This window comes from Dendrobates tinctorius, unplaced genomic scaffold (assembly GCF_039654945.1).
Source record: "Dendrobates tinctorius isolate UK_male_01 unplaced genomic scaffold, ASM3965494v1 ptg000223l, whole genome shotgun sequence".
In the NCBI taxonomy this organism is placed as follows: Eukaryota; Metazoa; Chordata; class Amphibia; order Anura; family Dendrobatidae; genus Dendrobates; species Dendrobates tinctorius.
Window position 1 is genome coordinate 2,171,047 of NW_027361890.1, and position 27,028 is coordinate 2,198,074.

A 27,028-nucleotide genomic window follows, 5' to 3' on the forward strand; every position below is an offset into this window, starting at 1 on the left:
AGGATGGTTTGCCGAGTATGGCCGCCTTTTCTCCCATGTCTGTGCTACCGATGGCTGTAGAGTGGCCTGGGAGTGTGAGGATGACAGGGAACATGGTGCTGTGGGTGGAATGTCACTGGGTCTCTGGACAACAGTGCCAGAGGTTCTTCCATGGCGATCCTGTGAGGAAGCCGAACCAGCTGTGTGTGAGCTGGAGGAAGAGGCTACAACACGAGCTGAAGAGTGGGTTCTGTAGGTTGGCCTACGTCTTCAGTGTGTCTTTGTAACTCCACCACTTGCTTGGTCCGCACATGTTTCCACATATTTGTGGTATTCAGGTTGCTGACACTTTTTCCTCTTTTGACTTTCTGATTACACAGCTTGCATTTGACAAAACATATGGCATCTGCAACTGTGTCAAAAAAGAACCACGCACTGCAAGTCCTGGGAGCGCCCGTTTTGGGTTTTGTAAGAGGAATGCTCCTAACGGGTGCCGAAGTGGAGGCTACAGGCAACCAAGTCTGCCCCCTCCTTCTCCCTCCTGTTTTGGCCGTTCGGGGAATCTCTTCCTCAGAGCTGCTCCCACCACATTCCTGTTCCTCACGCCATGATGGGTCAAGGACCTCATCATCTACACTCCCCTCTTCAAACACCTGCTTCTTCTGGGTAGTCTCGCAGCACAGTACGTACCAGAAAGTGGCACCTGAGTCTCATCATTTGATGCGTACTGAGGTGTGCTGACCATAGGCACTGGCCCACCCGACTCTTCAGATTCAGAGGGACAAAGCAGTTGTGCACCACTGCATACTACCTCTTCTTCACATTCTAGAATGCTGCTTGGCTGGCCCCCTGTTTTCAAGCCAAGAGATTCAGAGAACAGAAGTAGAGATGGCTCCTGTCCAGGGCTCTCTGACTACCTGGGCAATTTGGCAGGTGGTGAAGAGACAGATGGTTGCTCTTCAGTGCTCTGGCCCTGAGAGGATGTGGAAGTAATTGAAGTTGATGTGTTAGCTGCCATCCATCCGACAATGGCTACAATTTGTTCCTCCCGCCGCAGTGGGGTACAGCGAGGTCCTACAAAGCTGCGCATAAAGGACTGTTGCCTGGTAAAACTGGGGGATGCTGTGTCACTGGTGCCCGCAGCAGGCACAGAATCCCCACGTCCTCTCCCTGCTGAAACTCCACGCCCACGACCACGTGCCTTACTCCCTGCCTTCTTCATCTTGGTAGACTGATAAAGATAGGCAGAAAAGTACAAAGGGGGGGCTTAGTGTGCTTATTCCTGAACAGCTGCTAACAGGTATAAGAAACACTAATTATATAAAGTGTGTGGACTACACTTTAATATGAGCTAATGTGGCCTACACAACTGTCAAGCGGAGTGTTTGGTGAACTTTATTTACGTGTTTTTTTTCAAAAAAAGCGAAAAGGATGTGACCAAAGATATGAAAGTGATAGTATCACAAACTTTTTGGAGCTATTACAATGCAGGAAGGTAACCTACAATACAATAGATGAGGCTCCAAAAAATAGGCTAATACTAATCTGGCTGCGGCTGCAGGGCACAAGCCATCAAAAAGGCTCCTTTATCTACTCCTATATAGTGTTTGCAACCAACCAATGTAGATGGATACGGATGGAAGCACACTAATAGGAGAAAAAAGTCAGGAAAAATTAGCTGCAATAAAACAAAAAAAGGACTATGTATGAGGCAGTGACTCACGCTGAGCGGACTACAACCAGAGGTGGCTGCAGAACACACTACAACGTGAGCTGCACTCACACACAGAGACCTCACAGACAGCCGTGAACAGTGCAGAGAACTGGGCACTAGCACTGAAAGGCTCCGCTGTCTACCCCTATAGTGTTTGCAACCAATGTAGATGGATATGGATGGATGCACACTAATAGGAGAATTAATGAAAAATGAGCAGCAATAAAACAAAAATAAATATGTATGAGGCAGTGACGCACGCTGAGCGGCCTACAACCAGAGGTGGCTGCAGGACACACTACAGCGTGAGCTGCACTCACACAGACCTTGCAGACAGCTGTGAACAGCGCTGCAAGGCAAAAGAAAGCTACAGTGATTGATAATGTAGCCTGGGTAAAGCACAATATTATATAGCAAATCGCTATCTCTAACTGTCCCTCAGAGTCTTGAACAGCAGCCTGTCCCTAACTGAATTCACAGCAGAGTGAACCCTAAATGGCGGCGGCTTTTATAGTGCATCATGACATCATTTCAGCAGCCAATCACAGCCATGCCATTAGTTAACATGCCTACATGCCTAACAGGATGTGCCCACACTTCTGAGGAGTCCTCATTGGCTGAATCAAATCAAACTGGCTCATAGCATTATGGGAACTTCCGATTCCGGTATTCGATATGCAAAAAGTATCGGAACTCAGTATCGGAATTCCAATACCGCGAATATCGGCCGATACCCGATATTTGCGGTATCGGAATGCTCAACATTAACTGTATGTCACCCACATAGAATCCCCATGTACTGTCTGTCACCCCCATAGAATCCCCATGTACTGTCTGTCACCCCCATAGAATCCCCATGTGCTGTCTGTCACCCCCATAGAATCCCCATGTGCTGTCTGTCACCCCCAAAGAATCCCCATGTGCTTTATGTCACCCCATAGAATCCCCCATGTGCTGCATGTCACCTCCATAGAATCCCCATGTGCTGCATGTCACCCCCATAGAATCCCCATGTGCTGTCTGTCACCCCCCAAAGAATCCCTATGTGCTTTATGTCACCCCCATAGAATCCCCCTATGTGCTGCATGTCACCTCCATAGAATCCCCATGTGCTGCATGTCACCCCCCCATAGAATCCCCATGTGCTGTGTCACCCCCATAGAATCCTCATGTACTGTCTGTCACCCCCATAGAATCTCCATGTGCTGTCTGTCATCCCCATGTACTGTCTGTCACCCCATAGAATCATCATATACTGTATGTCACCCCCATAGAATCCCCCTATGTGCTGCATGTCACCTCCATAGAATCCCTATGTGCTGCATGTCACCCCCCCATAGAATCCCCATGTTCTGTGTCACCCCCATAGAATCCCCATGTACTGTCTGTCACCCCCATAGAATCCCCATGTACTGTATGTCACCCCCATAGAATCCCCATGTGCTGTATGTCACCCCCATAGAATCCCCATGTACTGTCTGTCACCCCCATTGAATTCCCATGTTCATACACATGAAAAAAAAAGACCACCACATACTCGCCTCGGTCCTGTTCCCTGTCTCTCTACTCCTCTCTCTGCCTCTGGTGCGTTGACTCTCTGGTGGTACACAGCTGATGCAATGAGATGCCGACATCGCGTCAGCTGTTTCACATGCTTCCTCCACCAATGCTGACTGCGCCTAAGGAGAAAATGGAGAGAGCCAGCCAGCAGGCATGGTGCCTCCCGCGGACCTCTGGTTTCCAGCCCCACGGCTGTCTCGGTCTGCAGGCTGCCAGAGAGCCAGATGTGGCCAGTGGGCAACACTTTGCCCAGGTCTGCTTTAGGGCAATAATTTTGTGACCTATTGTTGGTAAATATGGCTGCGTTTCTTCTATTTTTTTTATTTTATGCCCTTTTGCTGTACTATGTAGAAATACTAAATATGCTTATTTTTTTTTTCTTTATTGTAATTTTTTTGGAATTTGTTCATATTTATTTGCATTTTTAAAAGCTTTTTCTATTTTTTAAATCTCTTCCAATTTTTTTTTAGATGGGGCTGTCTGTCCACTATTTTACTGAACTGTAGAGGACTGGCAAAAGGTTAAACAAAACAAAATAATACCTTACCGCTGCTCATTTCTCCAGCCGCCTCCGATGCTCTCTCTCTCCCATAGGTCCTCAGCGCTTCTTAGCATCATCACTCACTGAAAACCTGGGCATGTGCACATTAGACCAGGACATTCATGTGCGAATACACCAGTGATATTCCTGTGCATGCTAGTTGTAAGGTAAGGTCACAAAAATGTCAATCATGACACACACTTTAGGCCGGGTTTTCAGGTCCTGACTATTCCTGGTATATACCTGCACCTGCACAAGGATATCCCAGGCCTAGTTGTAGTCAGCAGAAGTCCCGGCCTAGGGTAAAGATGCCTGGGTTTTAGATTGTGTCAGTAGTAGGAAGAGGAAACGAGGATCAAACAGGAGACACTGAGAAGTGTTGGTGAGTGATGAGGTTAGTATTAGTTGTTTTTTTTATTCACATCTTATGTTTAGTATGCAACTATTGTCAGGGACATTCACTTTGCAGAGAATAAATTTACTGCAATTCCCTCTTACTACAGATTCTCTCATCTCTTGGCATCACAGACTTGGTCCTATCTTGGATCTCCTCATACCTAACAGACCGGACATTTAGCATCTCCCATTCACACACCACCTCCTCACCTTGCTCCCTATCTGTTGGTGTCCCCAAGGTTCAGTCCTAGGTCCCTTAGTCTTCTCCATCTACAGCTTTGGCTTGGTACAGCTCATAGAGTCCTACAGCTTTCACGATCACCTCTATGCTTATGACACACAGATCTACCTCTCTGGACTCAATATCACCTCCTTACTAACCAGAATCCCACAATGTCTGTATGCTATTTCATCCTTCTCTGCTAAATTTCTAAAACTTAACATGGACAAAATAGAATTCATAATCTTTCTACCGTCTCACTCAACCCCCCAACAGACCTATCCATCATAGTCAATGGCTTTCCACTCTCTCCAGTCCAGCAAGCTCATTGCCTTGTGGTAATCCTTGACCCTGATCTCTACTTCAGACCACACATCCAAGCCCTTCAAACTTATTGCCAAATTCAACTCAAAAATATCTCCCAGATCCGCACATTTCTCAGCCAAGACTCTGCAAAAAACAGTGCAAGCCCTCATCATCTCCAGCGTCCACTACTCCAACCTCTTGCTTTGTGGCCTCCCCTCTAACACTCTTGCACCCCTCCAATCTATCCTAAACTCCACTGCCGACTAATCCACCTATAACCCCGCTATTCCCAGCCTCTCCTCTCTGTTAATCCCTTCACTGACTCCCCATTGCCCAGAGACTCAAGTTCACAACTCTAACCTTAGCATACAAAGCCATCCACATCCTGTCTCCTCCATACATCTGTGACCAAATTTCATGGTACTTTCCTGCACACAACCTCTGATCCTCACAAGATATCCTTCTCTACTCTTCTCTTATCTCCTCTTCCCACAATTGCATACGAGATTTCTCCCGTGTATCCCCTTACTCTGGAACTCTCTGTCCCAACATATCAGACTCTCACCTACCATGGAAACCTTCAAAAGGAACCTGAAGACCTACCTCTTCCAACAAGTCTACAACCTACCATAACTCCCATACACCAAACCGCCGCACGACCTGCTCTGCCCTCATCTTCTGTATCCTCACCCATTCCTTGTAGATTATGAGCCCTCCCAGGCAGGGTCCTCTCTCCTCCTGTACCAGTCAGTGACTTATATTGTTTAAGATTATTATATTTATTTTTATCAGGTATATCCCTTTTCAAATATAAAGCATCAAGGAATAAATGGCGCTATAGCAATATACACTCACTGGCCACTTTATTAGGTACACCTGTCCAACTGTGTGTTAAGACTTAATTTCTAATCAGCCAATCACATGGCGGCAACTCAGTGCATTTAGGCATGTAGACATGGTCAAGACAATCTCCTGCAGTTCAAACCGAGCATCAGTATGGGGAAGAAAGGTGATTTGAGTGCCTTTGAACGTGGCATGATTGTTGGTGCCAGAAGGGCTGGTCTGAGTATTTCAGAAACTGCTGATCTACTGGGATTTTCACGCACAACCATCTCTAGGGTTTACAGAGAATGGTCCGAAAAAGAAAAAAAATCCAGTGAGCGGCAGTTCTGTGGCCGGAAATGCCTTGTTGATGCCAGAGGTCAGAGGAGAATGGGCAGACTGGTTCGAGCTGATAGAAAGGCAACAGTGACTCAAATTGCCACCCGTTACAACCAAGGTAGGCAGAAGAGCATCTCTGAACGCACAGTGCGTCGAACTTTGAGGCAGATGGGCTACAGCAGCAGAAGACCACACTGGGTACCACTCCTCTCAGCTAAGAACAGGAAACTGAGGCTACAATTTGCACAAGCTCATCGAAATTGGACAGTAGAAGATTGGAAAAACGTTGCCTGGTCTGATGAGTCTCGATTTCTGCTGCGACATTCGGATGGTAGGGTCAGAATTTGGCGTAAACAACATGAAAGCATGGATCCATCCTGCCTTGTATCAACGGTTCAGGCTGGTGGTGGTGGTGTCATGGTGTGGGGATTTTTTTCTTGGCACTCTTTGGGCCCCTTGGTACCAATTGAGCATCGTTGCAACGCCACAGCCTACCTGAGTATTGTTGCTGACCATGTCCATCCCTTTATGACCACAATGTACCCAACATCTGATGGCTACTTTCAGCAGGATAATGCGCCATGTCATAAAGCTCGAATCATCTCAGATTGGTTTCTTGAACATGACAATGAGTTCACTGTACTCAAATGGCCTCCTCAGTCACCAGATCTCAATCCAATAGAGCATCTTTGGGATGTGGTGGAACGGGAGATTCGCATCAGGGATGTGCAGCCGACAAATCTGCGCCAACTGTGTGATGCCATCATGTCAATATGGTCCAAAATCTCTGAGGAATGCTTCCAGCACCTTGTTGAATCTCTGCCACGAAGAATTGAGGCAGTTCTGAAGGCAAAAGGGGGTCCAACCCCTTACTAGCATGGTGTACCTAATAAAGTGGCCAGTGAGTGTATAATGATAATGCAAATATGAATTTCCTGATAAAATCCATACAATTTATTGAATTTAAATCTCATCAAATCCACTCATCTCTAGTCATTGATTGCTGTTGAGTTAATGGTGAAATTACTCTTTTTTTGTGCCATTATATCCCAGTGCTGTCTGAGTCAAGATAACCTTTCTAGATTTGTAGACATAACCATGAAAAGCTATGGCTAATGGAATTCGAGGAGGCAGTAACCAAAAAATTATCTCAGACCTTAAGTTCAAATTTGCCTTTTTTTTGTAGCTGGTATTTTGGGTGCCACAAACTGACAAAAATCATAGAACATTCATAAATTTTAGTAGCCCTACCAATCAAACTAATTCATAATTTAATTCCTAATTTAATTAGAAAAGTAAGTAGGGCTTTTGCAAAACATGCTCATTTTAGAATTCACTACTGTGACATAAGTCTTTTCAGTATATGTTCCCTGTTGTCACAATATCATCATCATGAGTCATGGCAAATTTTGCATACATGTGAATGTAAGTTTTAACGGCAGCAATTATTTATATTGACAAGCCTTCCTTATTTTTCTTGGCAGCACATGACATATTGAGACACTCCTAGAACCTGACAAGTATGTAATGCCAAGAAAAAGTATAAACAAGATCAAGAAGGTTTCTTACAATCATCACAGTTAGCAATAGGTTTGGTTTGATTCCTTTTAAAAGCCACTTTCAACGCATACCAAAAAATCTTACATACTAAAGCTGTTTATCCACAGTTTGCACCTCAGCTAACTCATTCATCGATAATGGCAAATATCAGCATGTGATGGACCTGTACAGGAGCTACATGACATTGTAATTGCCTTTAGTTCATTTTAATAGTTTCAATTCATGTAATAGATTTTTGTCACCTGCCTGTTTTACCATTTACCTTACATTTTCCATATGAATTGAGAAGAAGGAGGTAAAAAAGGGACAACAAAGGCATAGCTTGCACCTGAACGTGGAGGCCGCATAGCTGAAGAGCTCCTGAGGCACCGGACTTAAACCGGCTCAATTCGGCTTTTACAGGCTTCCCTGCTACTCCAATCAAGCGGCATCAGCTTCTACACTGCCTGGGGCATATGATGACACGCGGCTGAGCCCTGAAGCGCGGGTCCCCACCAAGATTGCCTGACTTCTTCGCTAGGGGAATGCCTGCGGGGACCGTAGCTAAAATGGTGCCGGCGTCCGTCTGCCTTGGGGTCCTCGCTGTGCTCTGGGGGAGGTGTGGGTGCAGCGGGAGAACAGCAGAAATGTACTGGCCTGCTAACTAGAGAGGACATGCAGGGATTTCTAACTTCCCTAAGGGCCTCCTTAAAGGAAGCTATGCATGTTATGCAGCAGGAAATGAAGGGGGAGATATCAGCCCTGGGTAGCACACCAGCCATGTAGAAAATAAAATGTTGTACACTACATCGTTTAATGCTCTGATGGATGAAAATGAGGCGCTCAGAGAGGAATTGTCATGGGTTAGTGGTAAAGTGTATGACCTTGAAGACAGATCCCATAGGAACAACATCCACATAAGGGGTATGCCGGAGGGGGTCACTGATAAAGAGCTGCCTGCCTTTCTGAAAAAATGTCTTCAGGCTATTCTTCCTGAATTACCCACCAGAGATTTGATGATAGACAGAGTTTACAGAACACCCACGCTGAGAGATACATAGGCAAGACTACACTTTTTTACCGCCAAGGATATATTTATGCAAAGGATAAGAAAGAGCTCAATGTTGCCCGTATCTGCTGTGACTTTGGCTAAAAGAAGAAAATATGCACACGTGTGTACAGCCTTTCGGGATGTTGATACAAGATATAGATGGGGGTTTAACCCAGTAAAGCTGCTGATTTCATATGATGGGAATATGTTATTCCCATAAACAAGTAGAGGATAAACTCACCAGTTGGAAAATTCCTTTCGTTCCTAGGCAGCAGTCACAAGGGAATAAGATTGCCCAGGAGTGGTTTCCAGCCTGACATGGAGGGAGGGACACAGTCCGTCTCTCTGGAGCCTTGTGGAGGGTTACTATTTTTATAATCCAGGACTGTGAGCAACTTCGCTGAGAGAGAAGGTGGATTTCTAAGAGCTCACTTGCCCCATGCAGTTATTGTGTCTGCATATGATAACTGATGTTTGTAGGATGCATCTGGATTTTTGAACACTGCTTTTTGTTTCATGTTTTTGTTTTTTGTTTTTGTTTTTCGTATTTGTTTATTTTTGCTGTCCTTTTTTGCACTATCCTTTGGTACTTGCGCTTTTGACATCTTCATATCGCATTGTTTATGTCAGGTTGGCTTACACCAGAGTTGTCATTCTTTAAGACTCCCTTGGACCATAGGGCTAATGGGTATATTCTAAGACCGGAGTCGAGATCTAAAGGAATTTCCATTCTATACAGAACTTTGAATAGACCAGTTGTTGATACTAAATTACCATGCATGATTTGTTGGGAGGGGGAGCTGGACATATCCCTGGACTCAGAGACATGGAGGGAGGGTTTAAGAGTGGAGCAAAGAGTGTCATCTTGTCTAAATCACCTGGAACAGTTAAAAAACTGCACTTAAGGTGGTACCAATGCCCGTTGCAGTTAGTTCATTTTGGTCCTAATTAATCTCAGGCGTGTTGGAGAGGTTGTGGGCAAAGGAGGACACTAGGACATATATGGTGGTCATGTCCGGCTGTAGCAAAATTTTGGGTGGATATTGGTGATCTGCTATGAGAGTTCCTTGGGGTGCAGTTGGTTTTGAAGTCCAATCTGGGAGTCTTACACATTGGCACAGATAAAGTACTGCAGGTGCTTGGAGGCTCTCTCTCGCATATTTTGATTGCAGCCAGGTTAGCACTGGCAGCTAAGTGGAAGGGGAACAGTTTTGCCTTCCATAAAAGAGATGATCGAGAAAGTTAATATACATTGCCAATATGAACTGGCATTGGCTCATTCCATCTCAGCCAAAAAGAGAATTCCTGGTATAGGCGATCCATGGCTGGTTAGCCAGAGGTCAGCCCCTCTCCATTGAAGATATAAAACCTTACTTGGCACTCTGAAGCTTATATAACTGTGTTTAACCTGGGAGTTCCCGTAACATTGATGCTGGGTGGTAAAGATGTTATGCTTTAATGAGTATATGTAAAATGTGTACAGGTAGCTATTTTATTTTGTTATTTTTATGTGCTTATGGGTTTTGTTTGACTTTTTGTGTGTTCAAAATTTTCTGAAATTCTATAAAAATATTGGTTTAACCCCTTAGCGACAGAGCCAGTTTGCAGCTTAATGACCAGGCCAATTTTTACAATTCTGACCACTGTCCCTTTATGAGGTCATAACTCTGGAACGCTTTAATGGATCCTGCTGATTCTGAGATTGTTTTTCAGGACATATTGTACTTCATGTTAGTGGTAACATTTCTTCGATAAGTCTTGTGTTTATGAAAAAAACGGAAATATGGTGAAAATTTTGACAATTTTGCAATTTTAAAACTTTAAATTTTTATGCCTCTAAATCAGAGAGATGTGTCACACAAATTTCTTAATAAATAACCTTTCCCACATGACTACTTTACATCACCACAATTTTGGAAGCAACATTTTTTTTGTTAGGAAGTTGTAAGGGTTAAAAGTTGACCAGCGATTTCTCATTTTTACAACAAAATTTACAAAACCATTTTTTTAGGGACCACATCATATTTAAAGTCATTTTGAGGGGTGTACAAGACAGAAAATACTCAAAAGTGGCACCATTCTAAAAACTAGATGCCTCAAGGTACTCAAAACCACATTCAAGAAGTTTATTAACCCTTTAAGTGCTTCACAGGAGCTAAAGCAATGTGGAAGGAAAAAATTAACATTTACCTTTTTTTGCAAAAAATTTATTTCAGAACCAATTTTTTTTATTTTCACAAGTGTTAAAAGAGAAAATCAACCACAAAATTTGTTGTACAATTTCTCCTGAATATGCTGATACCCCATATGTGGGGATAAACCACTTTTTCAGCACACGGCAGAGCTTGCAAGGGATGGAGAGCAGTTTGACTTTTTCAACGCAGAATTGGCTGGAATTGAGATCGGATGCCATGTTGCGTTCGGAGAGCCCTTAATGTACCTAAACAGTGGAAACCTCCAACATTTTGGAAACTAGACCCATTAAGGAACTTATCTAGATGTGTGGTGAGCACTTTGAACCTTCAAGTGCTTCACAGAAGTTTATAACGTAGAACTATGAAAATAAAAAATCCATTTTTTTTCCACAAAAATGATCTTTTCGCCCCCAAATTTTTATTTTTACAAGTTTAACAGGAGAAATCATACCCCCACAGTTGTTATGCGATTTGTCCTGAGTACGCCAATACCCCATATGTGTGGGGGAACCACTGTTTGGGTGCATGGGAGAGCTCGGAAGGGAAGGAGTGCCATTTTGGAATGTAGACTTTGATGGAATGGTCTGCGGTCGTCATGTTGCGTTTGCAGAGCCCCTGATGGGCCTAAACAGTGGAAACACCCCACAAGTGACCCCATTTTGGAAATTAGACCCCCTAAGGAACTTATCTAGATGTGTGGTGAGCACTTTGAACCCCCAAGCGCTTCACAGAAGTTTATAAACCGAGAGCCGTGAAAATAAAAGGTCTTTTTTATTTCCACAAAAGTGATTTTTTAGATTCAATTTTTAGACCCCCAAAGTTGGTAAATAGTGGAAACCCCTCAATTCTTGCTCCAACCCTTAACCCCAACACAACCCTAACCCTAATCCCAACCCTAATCCCTAATTCTAATTCTTACCCTAATCCTAGTTCGCCCTAAACCTAATTCTAATGAAAAAAAAATAAAAATGAAAAAAGCATATACAGAATGGGAGGAATAGGCCTAAGCAACAGCACATGTGAAAAAGACTTGGGTATACTAGTAGATCACAGACTGAATATGAGTCAACAGTGTGATGCAGCAGCAAAAAAGGCAAATGCAATTCTAGGATGTATTAACAGAAGCATACAGTCTAGATCACGTGAAGTCATTATTTCCCTCTACTCCTCTTTGGTCAGACCTCATCTGGAATATTGTGTCCAGTTATGGGCACCACATTTTAAAAAAGACATCAACAAACTGGAGCAAGTTCAGAAAAGAGCAACCAGAATGGTGACCGGTCTGCAAACCCTGTCTTATGAGGAAAGGTTGCAGGATTTGGGATTGTTTAGTTTGCAAAAGAGAAGACTGAGAGGAGACTTAATAGCTGTCTACAAATATCTAAAGGGCTGTCACATTGTAGAAGGATCAACTTTATTCTCATTTGCACAAGGAAAGACTAGAAGCAATGGGAAGAAACTGAATGGGAGGAGACACAGATTAGATATTAGAAAAAACTTTTTGACAGAGTGATCAATGAGTGGAACAAGCTGCCACGAGAAGTGGTGAGTTCTCCTTCAATGGAAGTCTTCAAACAGAGGCTGGACAGACATCTGACTGGGATGATTTAGCGAATCCTGCTTTGAGCAGGGGGTTGGACCAGATGGCCCAGGAGGTCCCTTCCAACTCTACGATTCTATGATTCTATGATTCTAACACTAGCCCTAACCCGAGCCCTAACCCTAGCCCTAGCCCTAACCCTAGCCCAACCCTAACCCTAGCCCAACCCTAACCCTAGCCCTAGCCCTAACCCTAATGGAAAGCTGAAAAAAAAAATATTTTCTTTATTTTGTTATGTTGGCCTAACTAAGGGGGTGATAAACGGGGATATTTTGTACTATTTTGTTTATTTTGATCACGATGATAGTTTATCATCGTGATCAAAATGAATGAATGTAATCTGCCAGCCGGAGCCTGCAGATTCCCGGCAGGCGCACTGCGCATGCGCCCGCCATTTTCTCCAGATCCAACATGGCGGTGCCCACCGGAGGACGCCCGCGGGACGCGGGACCACCGGGAGGGGACCCGGACCACGGAAAGGTACCGGGGGGGATCGGGGACCCTAGTTCTCTCTCCTCTGATGTACGATCACATCAGAGGAAAGAGAAATTTAACGCACAATCAGGGCTTTTTTTTTGCGGTCGCCGTTATAGGGTTAATAAGGCGAACGCAAAAGCGTGGTCGGTAAAAACCGACCGATTCATGTTCTCTGGGGTCTCGGCTACCCCCGGCAGCCGAGACCCCAGAGAAAATCTGACACTGGGGGGCGCTAGTCACTTTCTCCACAGCGCTGTAAATTAGCGGCGCTGTGGTTTATGTACACTTAAATACCGCCATTAAAAGGCGTATCGGCGGTCGCTAAGGGGTTAAAAAAAGGGACAACAAAACTCCCAATCCTAATGATCAGGAACTTGTTGGCCAATAAAAGTGTCACCTCTAGTGGCCTTTGCACAAAAAAAGTCTTTAACTTCATGATTTTTAAGTTTGTTTCCCTAAAACGAGGTTTATAGAGCTGCAAAAAATGTCTTGATGTGCTTTGAAGTTTGTCTACAGAGATAAGCTCCTTATTTTCTTTATGTGTCTGTGACGACTCCTGGAGTGGACCCTCTGGGTCGTGGCACCAACCCGCCCAGGGCGAGCTGACCTAGTGAGGACCACCCCCTATACGGGGAGTGTGAGGGGCAAGCCCCAGGGGGTAAGGTACCACGACTGCTGGCACCAGGCGGCTGGCTCACAGGAGACACGAGTGTACGGAGGCACATAGTGTACTGGGGAACACAAGGCGTGTATACGGGAGTGTGTATGGTGCGTACTGACTAGCACGCCCGGGTGTGAGCAAAGCGGGATGCATGCAAAGGAGCACACCAGAATACAGAGCTAGACAGCAGGTGTGCCAGGAGGCACAACAGAGGACTGAAACGGAGTACAGGATAGAGTGAGTACCAGGCACAGTGCAGGATCAGAGAGTGTGCCAGGAGGCAGAACGGAGTACAAGGCAGAGTGCAGGATCAGCACGTGTGCCAGGAGGCACAGCAGAGTACAAGGCAGAGTGCAGGTTCAGAGCGCGTGCCAAGAGGCACAATAGAATACAAGGCAGAGTGCAGGTTCAGAGCGTGTGCCAGGAGGCACAGCAGAGTACAAGTCAGAGTGCAGGTTCAGAGCGTGTGCCAAGAGGCACAATAGAGTACAAGGCAGAGGACCCGAATACAGCGCACACCCAGGCAGGGACACGGCAGACCAAGCCAGGAAGTACAACAATAATCAGGCACCTCCCATAGGAAGAGGTAGCCTGATATAGCACCTGAGTCCTAGAACTTCCGGGTCAAGTCCTCCAGTATCATAGAGAGGACAAGACCAAAGACAGAGCTGGGCAGAGCGCGCGTGCACACTGGAACATAGCGCAACCACAGAGCTAGGAGCCAGAGGTGCGCGTGTGCACCCGACGGGACTCTCGGAGCGGCCGCGGCACCGGAAGTGGTGACAACGAACCCGGGGTCCCGCCCCCAGGTGGGAGTGGCATGACAGGCGGCATGACAATACCCCCCCTTTACGCCTCCTCTTTCTAAGGCTGGAAAGACACTTAGGTCATGGGAACCCAGAGAGAATATTCTTGCTCCTCTGATTTTGTCTTTCGTCAGGACCAAAACCCTTCCAATCAATTAGGAAAAGAGTTCTCCCTCTTACCTTCTTCATGGCCAGAATGTCGTTTACCTCAAACTTGTCCCCCATGCCAACCGGCTGGGGAGAGTGGCCAGTAGAAGGATGGAACTGGTTCAGTACCACAGGTTTGAGGAGTGATTCATGGAAGGAATTGGGAATACGGAGCGAAGGGGATAATTTCAGTTTGTACGAGACATAATTAATGCGCCTGATAACCTCAAAAGGACCAATGTAATGGGGACCCAGTTTGTAAGATGGTACCTTAAGGCCAATGTATCTGGAGGAAAGCCACACCTTGTCACCAGGAAGATATGGGGGAACGTCCTGGCGCCTCTTGTCAGCGTGTTGTTTCATCCTGTCAGACTCACGGGCTTTCTCGAGAGCGATTTTGGTCTCCTGCCATACCCTGGAGAACTCTACGGATAGAGAGTCGGCCGCAGGTACCGCCGAGACAGGAAGTACCGGAAGAGGCACACTGGGATGCTGTCCGTAAACGATGAAGAAGGGAGAGTTAGTGGATGATTCGCTGGAGTGGTTATTGTAGGCAAATTCGGCCCAAGGAAGTAGACCGACCCAGTCGCTTTGATGAGCATTAGTAGAGTGCCGAAGATAAGATGTAAGGATCTGGTTTGTGCATTCCATCTGCCCACTGGTTTGGGGGTGATAAGCGGAAGAGAAGTCCAGTGTCACCTTCATGATCCCACAAAGAGCTCTCCAAATCCGGGACGTGAATTGAACCCCTCTGTCAGATACAATGTGCAGCGGGAAACCATGGATTTTGAAGACGTGGGAAATGAAGATCTTCGCCAATTCAGGAGCTGAGGGTAGGCTGGAAAGAGGAACGAAATGAGCCATTTTCGAGAATAGGTCTACAACCACCAGAACCACCGTGCAACCGGAGGAGCCAAGCAAATCGGTAATAAAATCCATGGCTATGTGCTGCCATGGAACCGAAGGTATAGGAAGCGCAAGCAGAAGACCGGAGGGTGGCTGTCTGGTTACTTTGTTCTGAGCGCAGGAAGGACAAGAAGCCACAAAGTCCTTGACATCCTGGGAAAGGGATGGCCACCAATAGTAACGGGAAATCAAGGAAAGAGTCTTCTTGACCCCAACATGGCCGGCAATCTTGGACAAATGTCCCCAGTTCAACACTCGTCTCCGGTTCTCAGCCACAAAGGTTCTTCCCGGAGGTAACGTGGTCAACCTGATAGGAGCCACGGTAATCACGTTAGACGAGTCGATGATATTGGAAGGTGCTTCTTCAGCCTCAGTTGCCTGGAAAGACCTAGACAACGCGTCCGCTTTAACGTTTTTATCACCGGGCCGAAAATGAAGTTCAAAGTCAAAGCGGGCGAAGAACAGGGACCACCTAGCTTGCTGGGATTGAGTCTCTGAGCGGACTGGATGTACGCCAGGTTCTTATGGTCCGTATAGATCTCAAATGGATGTATGGCGCCTTCCAGTAAGTATCTCCATTCTTCCAGAGCCAATTTAATGGCCAACAGCTCTTTCTCATCGATGGAGTAATGTCGCTCAGACGGGGAAAAAATTATTAAAAAGAAGCCACAGGTGACTAGGTGTCCAGAAGATGACCTCTGCAGAAGGACTGCACCGACCCCGGCAGAAGATGTGTCCACCTCGAGAGTGAACGGTCTATTAACCTCAGGACGATGAAGCGCTGGAGCCGAGGCGAAAGCTCGTTTCAAGGCCTGGAAAGCTTCTTCTCCCTCTGGGGACTAAGCATTCGGGTTAGCCCCTTTGTGAATTAGGGAAGAGATAGGGCGAACCAGCGAAGAAAAATGGGGGACAAACTGCCGATAGTAGTTCGCAAAGCCGAGGAAACGCTGGATCGCCTTCACTCCATGGGGCCGTGGCCAATCGAGAACGGCAGACACTTTCGCCGGATTCATTCGTAGACCGGAGTCTGAAATAATGTACCCCAGGAATGGCAAGGACATCTGTTCGAAGACACATTTTTCAAGCTTGGCATCAAGACGACACTCCCTTAAGCACAAGAGGACTTGGCGCACGTTTTTTCTGTGAGCAGACAGATCAGCGGGAAACACGAGAATATCGTCCAAGTAGACTACCACGCAGGAGTACAGCATATCCCGGAAGATGTCATTCACAAACTCTTGGAATACCGATGGGGCATTGCAAAGGCAGAAGGGCATGACCAAGTACTCATAGTGACCGTCTCGGGTGTTAAAGGTGATCTTCCACTCGTCACCGGAGCGAATGCGGACTAAGTTGTAGGCCCCACAAAGATCCAACTTGGTAAAAATTCGTGCCCCTTTTAGTCGGTCGAAGAGCTCCGGGATCAGTGGTAGTGGGTACTTATTCTTGACTGTGATATCATTCAGCCTTCGATAGTCTATGCAGGGACGGAGGGAGACGTCCTTCTTTTTAACAAAAAAGAATCCCGCTCCTGCGGGTGAAGAGGACTTGCGGATGAAACCCCTGGCAAGATTCTCTTGGATATAATCTGACATAGCTTGGATTTCAGCAGGCGTAAGCAGGTAAATTCTGCCCCTGGGTGGGGTAGCGCCAGGAACGAGGTCAATCAGGCAGTCATATGGACGATGAGGAGGCAGAGTCTCTGCCTCCTTTTTATCGAAGACATCCATGAAAGACCAATAAGCAGACAGCAGACCTGCATGTGCCAAGGACGGACAGGTAAAGTTAATGGGATGGACGGACGACAAGCACTTCTCCTGCCAAGATGGCGCCCAGCGGAGTATGTCACCCGACTGCCTGTCCAGGGTTGGCTCATGAGTCCGTAACCACGGAAGACCAAGAAGCAGTCCATGGGACATAGTCGACAAGACATGAAAGGAAATCTTCTCCCAGTGCAGAGCTCCAATCTGCATCTCAATCTCCTCGGTGATATGGGTAACGGTCTCCTGAAAAAGTTTACCATCGACCGAAGCAATTACCCGAGGAGTCTCTAGGCATCTGACAGGAATCCGGTATTTTTTAACTGTCTCGAGCCTAATAAAGTTCCCTGCCGCTCCAGAGTCTAAGAAAGCCTCTTCAGAATGGCGCTTAGAGTCCACATGCAACAGAACAGACACGATCAAGGGGGGAGAGGAATCACATATACCCAGGGAGGCCTCTCCTACCACTCCTAGGCAGAGAAGTTTCCCGGCTTCCTGGAACAGGAGCGCAGAAGATGGGAAGGACTGCAAGTAGATGGAGAGAGATGGGGAGATTGTCTCTTTCTGGCTGCCTCACGGATAGTTCCTCGAAACGCAGGTCAATGCATGTGGCAAGGGAGATCAAGTCCTCCAAAGAGGTGGGGGTATCCCGACCCGCCAGTTCGTCTTTAATCCGACCGGACAGGCCACGCCAGAAGGCCCCTACGAGGACCTCATTGTTCCAACTGAGTTCGGAGGACAAAGTGTGAAACCGGATGGCATATTGTCCTACCGATAGAGTACCTACCCTGGTGGAGGTTAAAGAGGGACTCGGTGGCGGAAGCCAGACGACCCGGCTCATCGAACACCTTGCGAAAGGAGTCCAAAAAGGTGGAAAGCTGAGAGACGAGGGGATCATCACACTCCCAGAGAGGGTTTACCCATGCTAACGCCTCCCCCTCTAAGTGGGAAACAATAAAGGCTATTTTAGCGCGCTCGGAGGGATAGTGCTGCGGCAAAAGCTCAAGATGTAACCGGCATTGGTTTAAAAATCCTCAAAAAAGCTTAGGGTCACCACTGTATCGGGGTGGCTTGCAAAAGCGCGGCAGCAGGTTCGGGGCCGAGGACTGTGCAGAAACGGATTGTATGGAATGGAACCGATTATCTACCGACGCAATATAGTTGAGGATATGGGCCTGGGTGTCGCGTTGCTGCGTGAGTTCTTGCAGGAGGCTGGCCAACTGGGAAGCATTCCCAGGGTCAGTGGACTGAATGGTCGACAAACGGAACTCCATAGATTTCAGAGAGGACAGGATCCTAGTCTGATTCTCCCGTAGGAACACCAGCTCCTTTTGGACTGGAGCCGCGGTACCAGCGGAGTCCATGGCCTGATTATACTGTGACGACTCCTGGAGTGGACCCTCTGGGTCGTGGCACCAACCCGCCCAGGGCGAGCTGACCTAGTGAGGACCACCCCCTATACAGGGAGTGTCAGGGGCAAGCCCCAGGGGGTAAGGTACCACGACTGCTGGCACCAGGCGGCTGTCTCACAGGAGACACGAGTGAACAGAGGCATGTAGTGTACTGGAGAACACAAGGCGTGTATACGGGAGTGCGTATGGTACGTACTGACTAGCACTCTCGGGTGCGAGCAAAGCAGGATGCATGCAAAGGAGCACGCTAGAGTACAGAGCTAGACAGCAGGTGTGCCAGGAGGCACAACAGAGGACTGGAACAGAGTACAGGATAGAGTGAGTGCCAGGAGGCACAACAGAGTACCAGGCAGAGTACAGGATCAGAGCGTGTGCCAGGAGGCACAACTGAGTACAAGGCAGAGGGCAGGTTCAGAGCATGTGCCAGGAGGCACAGCAGAGTACAAGGCAGAGTGCAGGTTCAGAGCGTGTGCCAAGAGGCACAATAGAGTACAAGCCAGAGTGCAGGTTCAGAGCGTGTGCCAGGAGGCACAGCAGAGTACAAGGCAGAGTGCAGGTTCAGAGCATGTGCCAAGAGGCACAATAGAGTACAAGGCAGAGTGCAGGTTCAGAGCGTGTACCAGAAGGCATAGCAGAGTACAAGGCAGAGTGTAGATTCAGAGCGTGTGCCAAGAGGCACAATAGAGTACAAGGCAGAGGACCCGAATACAGCGCACAGCCAGGCAGGGACACGGCAGACCAAGCCAGGAAGTGCAACAATAATCAGGCACCTCCCATAGGAAGAGGCAGCCTGATATAGCACCTGAGTCCTAGCACTTCTGGGTCAAGTCCTCCAGTATCATAGAGAGGACAAGACCAAAGACAGAGCTGGGCAGAGCGCGCGTGCGCACTGGAACATAGCGCAACCACGGAGCTAGGAGCGAGAGGTGCGTGTGCGCACCCGACGGGACCCTCGGAGCGGCCGCGGCACCGGAAGTGGTGATGACGAACCCGGGTCTCGCCCCCAGGTGGGAGCGGCGTGACAGGAGGCGTGACAGTGTCACACAAGATTTATCAAGGAACTTCTGATTGCATGGAAGCTTCAAGCCTTGTTTTTTTGGGTTAAGGTCATATACAGTAGCTTGTTTGATTTCAGGATGTCCAGATATCAAATGAAATGAGTGCTCGCCCAATGCAGTTGCTGTCTGGTCATTTTCTAAATAGACCACTTCCATTAAAAAAAGTATGACTTTTTGGGACAAGACCTAGTTACTGTCGAAAAAGTAATGCATACTAATTGTGCTGAAAACATCATTTATTTCTGTTTCATGGCAAATAAAGATTACAGTAATTCTAATAATGTAATTCACATTCATTTACATACAAAAATTTCCTCTGTAAATATAAGGAAGAAAAATACATGTATAACTAGATTTAAAATTGAATCTGCATTTCCATCACTGAGGTAGAGGTCTTGCCAAGCTTTCTTGGGAAGCAGATGTAATGTATGTTTTGGAACATTTCTGATCATATCCATGGGACCTCAATTATTGTACTTCCCTTAATGTATTTTATCTTACTACAGGAAAAGTTCACCTCCAGCTGTAGCTTCCCTCTTTTAAATGGCACACAGAAGATCCTGACAAAGCCACCTCGACCAGGAAATATCTGATCCATTCTGAATGGGAGACAGATAAAAACAAAGAAAAAGTACAAGTGATTGAACATGATGAATATATAACACATTATCTGAATGTAATGAGTAATTTTGAAAAATTTTCAGTAGCCCAATATCAACCAGTACAAACCAATGAAGGGAACCTTTTATGAGAATAATTCTGCCTGAACTATGGGTGGAAAGACACAAGGACAAGCTTCTTCTTTACAGTCAACTATATTATACTCTGTGTCACTGTGGCATATTAGCGATAATAAGCGCTATATAAAATTAAAATTGCAACACCAGGAAAGAAAAGTCGTGGAGTTATAGTAATCACAGGATCAAAAGATAACTTAATGATATGCAAATAATGACAAAATGGAGAAAAAAAATTCTAAACATTTTAATTTTATTCAATATTAAGTATGAGTGCCATGCACAGAAATACACTTACATGCCTTAGCATACTGTCAGTGAAGTCATTAGTAGAGATGGGTGGACGCCTGGATGTTCAGGTTCGGCTGGACAGTTACAAAAAGTTTGGGCTCGGGTACCAGAACAGTACCCTGACCCGAGCCCTGACCCCATTCACTTGAATGGGGACCCAAACCTCCAGTGTTTGCCACACTGTCATATTCTGATCGTCGGCAAAATCATCCCCACGGGTCAGAGAGCCGCTGATCCCACGCAGTCAAAAGACAGCATTAGCGCACAGCTATGATCAGATGTATAACATTTACGTCTGGTCATTGGTGTCAGCTGATGGGACTACTGCTCCCATCAGCTGAAGCCGGCTGCGGCTAATAACAGTTAATGCAGGAGCGGCTGATGGGAGTTATCAGCCGGCTCCTGCGCTGTGAAGAAATAATAAAGAAAAATTGGCTTGGGTTCCTCCATATTCTTGATATCCAGCCAGTCAAAACTCACAACTGGGGGCTGCAACCCTCAGCTGTCAGCTTCAGCAAGGCTGGTTATCAAGAAGAGAGTTGTCCCCAGGCCGTATTTCTTCATTATTTTAAATAAATAATAAAAAAAGTGTTGTGTCCCCCTCATTTTGTGACAACCACCCTGGCAAAAGCACGGATAGGTGGTGAGGGATATTTTTTTTTTAGATTTTGTTTTTTTTACGGGAGACGAGGGATTCAGTGGAATTATGTGTTAGGTGAGTATAACTGTGTTTGCTATTTTTCAATAAAAAAAGTAAAGGTGTGTTTTGTTTTAATTCTAATACATATCATTATTCTGGCTGTGTCTTAATTTATCATGTAACTTTAGGATTAGTAATGGATGGGTATCTTATAGACACCTCTTTATTACTTACCCAGGGTCTTGATGTCACTTGACAATACAAAGATGAGATCAACTCCACAAATATGAACCCCACTTGCCACTGCTAAAAGGCAAGTGGGAAGAGCCAGGCATAGAGCCAGAATTGGTGCATCTAATAGATGCTCCTTTTCTGGGCAGCTGCGGGCTGCAATTTTTATGCTGGGAGGGGCAATATCCATGGCTCCTTACCAACCTGAGAATACCAGCCCCATCTGTCTGTTTTAGGAAGGTTGGTTGTTAAAAATGAAGGGGGGGAATCCAATGCCATTATTTTTTAAATTATTTATTTAAATAATTAGAAATACGGTGTGGGGACCCCTCTATTCCTGATAATCAGCATTGCTGAAGCTGACAGCTGAGGGTTGCAACCCCAAGCTGTGAGTTTTGCCTGGCTGCTTACCAAAAATATGGGGAAACTCGTGCCATTTTTTTTAAATTATTTATTTACAGCGCAGGAGCCAGCTGATGAATACTCCCATCAGCCACCGCCTGCTCTATTTATTAGCGGCATCAGGTGCAGGCTGATGGAAGCATTAGTCCTTTCAGCTGACAACTGTTACCGGAGGTAAACTTTATACGTATGATCACAGCTGCATGCTCACCAACCGGGATGATTTCACCACTCATCAAAAGCAGTGTTTACTGCGCTGTCATGCACATGACAACGAGACAAACACCCGGTGTTCAGGCAGCCGAACCCGAACAGTAACACACACTTTCTGGTGAAGTCCGTGTTCGGTGTCCATGCCCAAACAGTAGGTGTTCGGTACGGACGCCGAACTTTACTGTTCAAGTTCGCCCATCTCTAGTCATTAATGGTTGGAATGCTGCACTATGCTGACTGCACTAGGGCGTGCAAATCATCAAGATTCCTCTGTTGGAAACTCCCTTTGCAATTCCCTGCCAATGAAATGCCATATGTGATCGAAGGCAGTTAAGTTCAGAGACACTTTAGGTCATGTTAGCACTAGAGTTGAGCAAAACAGGTCGGTCAGATTCAAAAGTCGCCGACTTTTGCCAAAGTCAGGTTTCATGAAACGAAACCCGACCACAGTGTGAAGTCGGCCATGCGGTCGGCGACCCAAGCACCAAAGTCGGGTTTCGCCGAATGCTTGCACGTGACTGTTTTCAGCCAATGAGAGAAGCGTAGTGTAGCTGGAGTGGGAGTGGGAGAGACAGAGAGAGAGAGAGAGGGAGAGGGAGAAGAGAGAGAAGAGAGAGATTTTGCCACCTCTAGGGTTAAAATTCATGCCAGGTGTGTTTACAGTCCTCCACTCACTGCCGACTTTTCTCCCCATTGACTTGCATTGGTGTTTCATGTTTCACGACTTTTCCCTATAGTCAGCCGATTTCGTTGAACTCCACTTTTGAGAAAGTCGGGTTTCATGAAACCCGACTCGACCCTAAGAAAGGCAAAGTCGCCCATCTCTAGTTAGCACATTTAGGCCACGCTGGCTGCTCACAGTAACTCAAGCAATATGCTCCTACACTTTGGAAAAATGGTTCCACAATCAACTTAATGTAACACTGAGCTATTAGTGTACCTTGAAGGATGACTGAAGGGGTCCTGCTACTGCACTATATAACACCCCACACAATAATCCCAAAAGTAGAACTGGTGGGATGTTCCTTTGTGAAAGTCTCCTCATTGATCTCATGCCACTGCTCACAAAGGCTATCAAGCTGTCATAGTGCAGAGGAAGATGGCAATGGAGTCTGAAATGCAGGTCTATCCCTCATTTGTCCTTCATGCATTGATAGCTGGAGTCTGGTCTGGAGACCACATAAGCAACACAATGAAGAGGCATTCATGGGGGAACGCTACACCGGTCCTGCTCCCAAGATTAAAAACACATATCATTGAACATTAATGACAGATAACACTGAATAGAGCTCTGTTCACATAAGCTGGATATGATGGCTATCCAAAATTCTTATCTATTCTATTGACTTGCAATGAATGTCAGTCTTAGGCTATGTGCCCACGTATGCAGAAAATTTCTGCATGAAAACCGGACACCTCAGAAAACGCGTGGCTTTTTCCGTTTTTTGTGCATTTTCCACACAAAAAACGTGCGTTTTTTATGCGTTTTTTCCGCGCTTCCCAAGTCTCATAGAAAATAGCTAAAAACGCTGACTTTTCTGCAAAATTAATGAGCATGCTGCGTTTTTTTTACTGCAAAGCGTTTTTTTCGCAAAAAAAACGCATCAATATGCACAAAAAGTGCAGAATGCATTAAAATTAATGGGATGCTTCTTTAAAGCGATTTTTAAACATTTTTGCCAGTAAAAACGCTTAAAAAATGCGAGAAAAATGCTTACGTGGGCACACAGCCTTACCCTTTTTTCTACTGGACACAAGATTTCACTCTTCTGCCCTATTTTTGCTGTCAAAGTTAAAGCAAACCTGTCAATAGGATTTTGCTCAGTAAACTACAGACACTATCAGGTTGGCACCATGATTAAAATGATACCTTGGTTGTGTGGCATCCCTGCGGGTTCAGTAGCCACAGAGGTACTGCACCTCACCCAGAGGTGTGGTATTCCACGACCAGGTAAGGTGGAGGCACCTGACCAGACTCCAATACCCACATTCCACACACATGTAGCATAGCAGAGCACCCTTTATGACCCCTGCCTGGAACATGAAGGGTGCTCGGAGGTGAGTGGAGCTTACAAAAAGAGCGGGACATTGGTAGTCAGTTGGTGAGTTCCCTCAGAGGGAGGGGAAGTGAAAGGACGTGTTTGGAGCAGCTCCTGTCAGGAGGAGCTGCTGGACGGATTGGCTTTGAAGGAAAGCTCCCTAAAAGAAAGAGTGGTTCTTCTAGAGGCACGGGTGGAGAGTACTCCCCGTGGGGCTCGTCCCACGCTGATAGCCGTCAGGTGGGGGAAGAATCCAGGTCGCAGAAGGGTCCAGCCCCTAGCCTAGTGGAGTGTACATCGTGACTTAACTAGCAAGCTGACAGCTGTGGCTACTTTATGGGCCACAGCGAATTACAACAGTTATCTTCGCCAGAAAGGCAGCCATATAGGATCAAAGAAACGACTGAGTCACGTTATCTGACAGGATCCGCGTCAGCTGGCCTGGGACACTGACTGTGAGATGCTGAAAGGAAGGAAAGTGGAAAGCAGCATTGTGGAGACGGCCTGGGAAGGTACATACTGACAGGGAGTGTTGGAAGGGTGTACTAATTTGCCTGGGAGTTGACTGGACCCCTCACCTAAAGAACACAGCACTGAGGCGGGCATCTGTACTGCAGAACAGAGCTGTGAGTAAAGTCTTGGAAGTACATTCAACTGCGTCATCTGTTTCCTTTCTGTGTCATCAACCCAGCACCGCTTCCATTTTCACTCCACATTACATCACTGCCTCTAAAATTACTCTCAACAGCCCTGGGACTACTGCTCTACCTGTGGAGAGCCATTTTCACTTCAGCTGCATCATACTAACACAGCATTGCAGCGCTGGTCATCTCTGACCAGAATACCACAGGTGGCGTCATGAATCACATATAAACATTATTCTCATTTAATTACTCACCAAATTTACATGACCGCCTGGGGCCACGGACTGAGTCACTGCCACTTTGACATTTTCCATTGAAGTTATCGGGCTCGGTACTGAGTATCCCACGGCCCCTGGGGAGCGTCATTTTGGCGTCACGAACAGGATATAAACTTTATTCTCATTATTTACACACCAAATTACATGACCGCCTGGGGACACGGACCGGGTCACTGCCACTGTGACATTTCCCATTGAAGTTAACGGGCCTGGTACCGAGTATCCCACGGCCCCTGGGGCGCGCCATTTTTTGCACCACGAACAGGATATAAACTTTATTCTCATTTAATTACACACCAAATTTACATGACTGCCTGGAGCCACGGACCGGGTCACTGCCACTGTGACATTTCCCATTGAAGTTAACGGGCCCTGTATCAAGTATCCCAAGGCCCCTGGGGCGCATCAATTCTGGCGTCACGAACAGGATGACGAAGCCCGGTATCACCGATTCCTGTGTGCTGAAGATTTTATGGATTTAAGGACTGAGAAACTTAAAATTTGCAAAAGAACAGATTTCATGGACTGTAAATTGGATTCTAAAAATGGCCACCAGGGCAGTGCAGAGAGGCGTGTCAGTGTGGGTGGCACCCAGAAAAGAGCGCGAACTGTACTGGGCCTCCCCTGCCTGAATTTCTATGTTACAGTGTCATGGCCAATGCCCAGAGGAGTCCAGGTCTTGGCATGGTATGGTGGAAAGGGGAAGAGACACCGCCCCCAAAGGGAGGGGAGAAGCTCAGCAGCGGGAAGAAGAGCCAGGAAGAAGCCACAACCCCAGGCAGCCATGATGGAGAGCGGTGAGAGGATGCCTGCTGGGCACAGGGTGGAAGCAGGAGGCTCCCCCAGCCAGGAAGATAGAGGCTCCAACTGGTCGTGGGCAGTGGACCTGGCGCTCCTGGAAGAGGAAGCGGAGAAGACTGCTGATACTCGAATGACATCACCGACAGGTACTGCCGTTGACCCTGCCCCAGTAGTTGAGGAGCTTCCAGTGAGCTCATATGCAGCACCAGCGGTCTGTTCCTTAACCCCGTTCATACACCATGGGTTTCCCCTGTGAGAAATGCGCAGGATTCCTGCAGAGCTGGCAGCCGTATACAAACACCAGGGGGTGCACTGTTGTGAGCTCATTTTCGGGTTTGCCTCTGGCTTCTGGTGAGGGTTATGGAGCTGGCTGTGCTGACAGAGGAGTAGTGAGTTCTCTATCTGGACTCCCTCTGTTGGTGAAGGGCGGTAATGAAGCTGATCTAAATGGCAGAGACCAGCCACCTGAGGAAGAGGACTGTGATTGGACATCATGAGTTTCTGATTGGATTTAAGGCAGCCGACTCCCTAGTTACTTGCTGGTGATTTTTCCTGACTGTGGCTCCTGGTTTCCAGTTTGGTTCCTGCCTCCCTAAAGCTAAGTTTTCTCTGCTATTGTTCATATGAGTTTTTGTCTGGTTTACTTAGTTTTTGTGTTCAGCCAGCCCTGGCTGGGACTGGGCTGAATCCCCATTTTGTCTCTGATCAGTTGATCTCTTTTGCTCTGTCTTCAGAATATACCTGAGTGCTGATATAGTGATTTGAAGTCTAGCGACTTCAGGGTCTTTTTCTATCAGACGTGTTGGACATTCTTTTTGGCAGGGTTTTTGCGTGATTGCAGACAGCAGCTTTTCTTTCCTGTCCTTTCTAGTTAGCGAGGGCCCCATCGTTTGCTCAGCCTATCTTTCTACCTATGTCTGTGTTTTCATCTTGTTTCACCGACAATACATGTTGGGGGCTGTCTATTGCTTTGGGGTCTGCTCTGGGGCAGTTTAGATTTTCCCTTTCTTTCTTTAGTCTTATTTAGTTCTCCGGCCGTGACGAGGCATCTAGGACCACCGTAGGCACGCTTCACGGCTACTGCTAGTTGTTGTGGATGGGATCAGGGGTCTGCAATCCGCTAGTTACCAACCTCTCCGGTTTTCTGGGCTTGCTCTTTGTTTTTTCCTCCTCGGTGACTCATTCATAACAGTGCACATAACATCAGCAGCCCCTATAGCTACCGCCGCAGCTTTAATAACAGCAGCAGCCCCTATAGCCACC

At 46.6% G+C, this 27,028-nt stretch overlaps 1 protein-coding gene and 1 long non-coding RNA gene across 3 annotated transcripts in view; one reads left to right on the forward strand and one right to left on the reverse strand.

The window, feature by feature from the left end:
* LOC141058993 (uncharacterized) overlaps positions 1-8,824 on the forward strand; it is a 188,607-nt gene extending 179,783 nt beyond the window's left edge. Inside the window, exons 2-4 of one of the 2 annotated variants that reach the window (XR_012222359.1) lie at positions 3,724-3,773; positions 3,848-3,961; positions 7,727-8,824. This is a non-coding gene — a long non-coding RNA (uncharacterized lncRNA). Of the gene's footprint in view, positions 1-3,723; positions 3,962-7,726 lie in introns of both variants that reach the window. The other variant, XR_012222358.1, reaches the window with a different exon arrangement.
* Positions 8,825-19,718: 10,894 nt separating this feature from the next.
* Positions 19,719-27,028, reverse strand: part of LOC141059043 (protein-glutamine gamma-glutamyltransferase 5-like) — a 209,159-nt gene continuing 201,849 nt past the window's right edge. Inside the window, exon 13 of the mRNA XM_073555253.1 lies at positions 19,719-20,088. Coding sequence (XP_073411354.1) covers positions 19,938-20,088 — 151 coding nt within the window. The 3' untranslated portion in view covers positions 19,719-19,937. The remainder of the gene's footprint in view (positions 20,089-27,028) is intronic.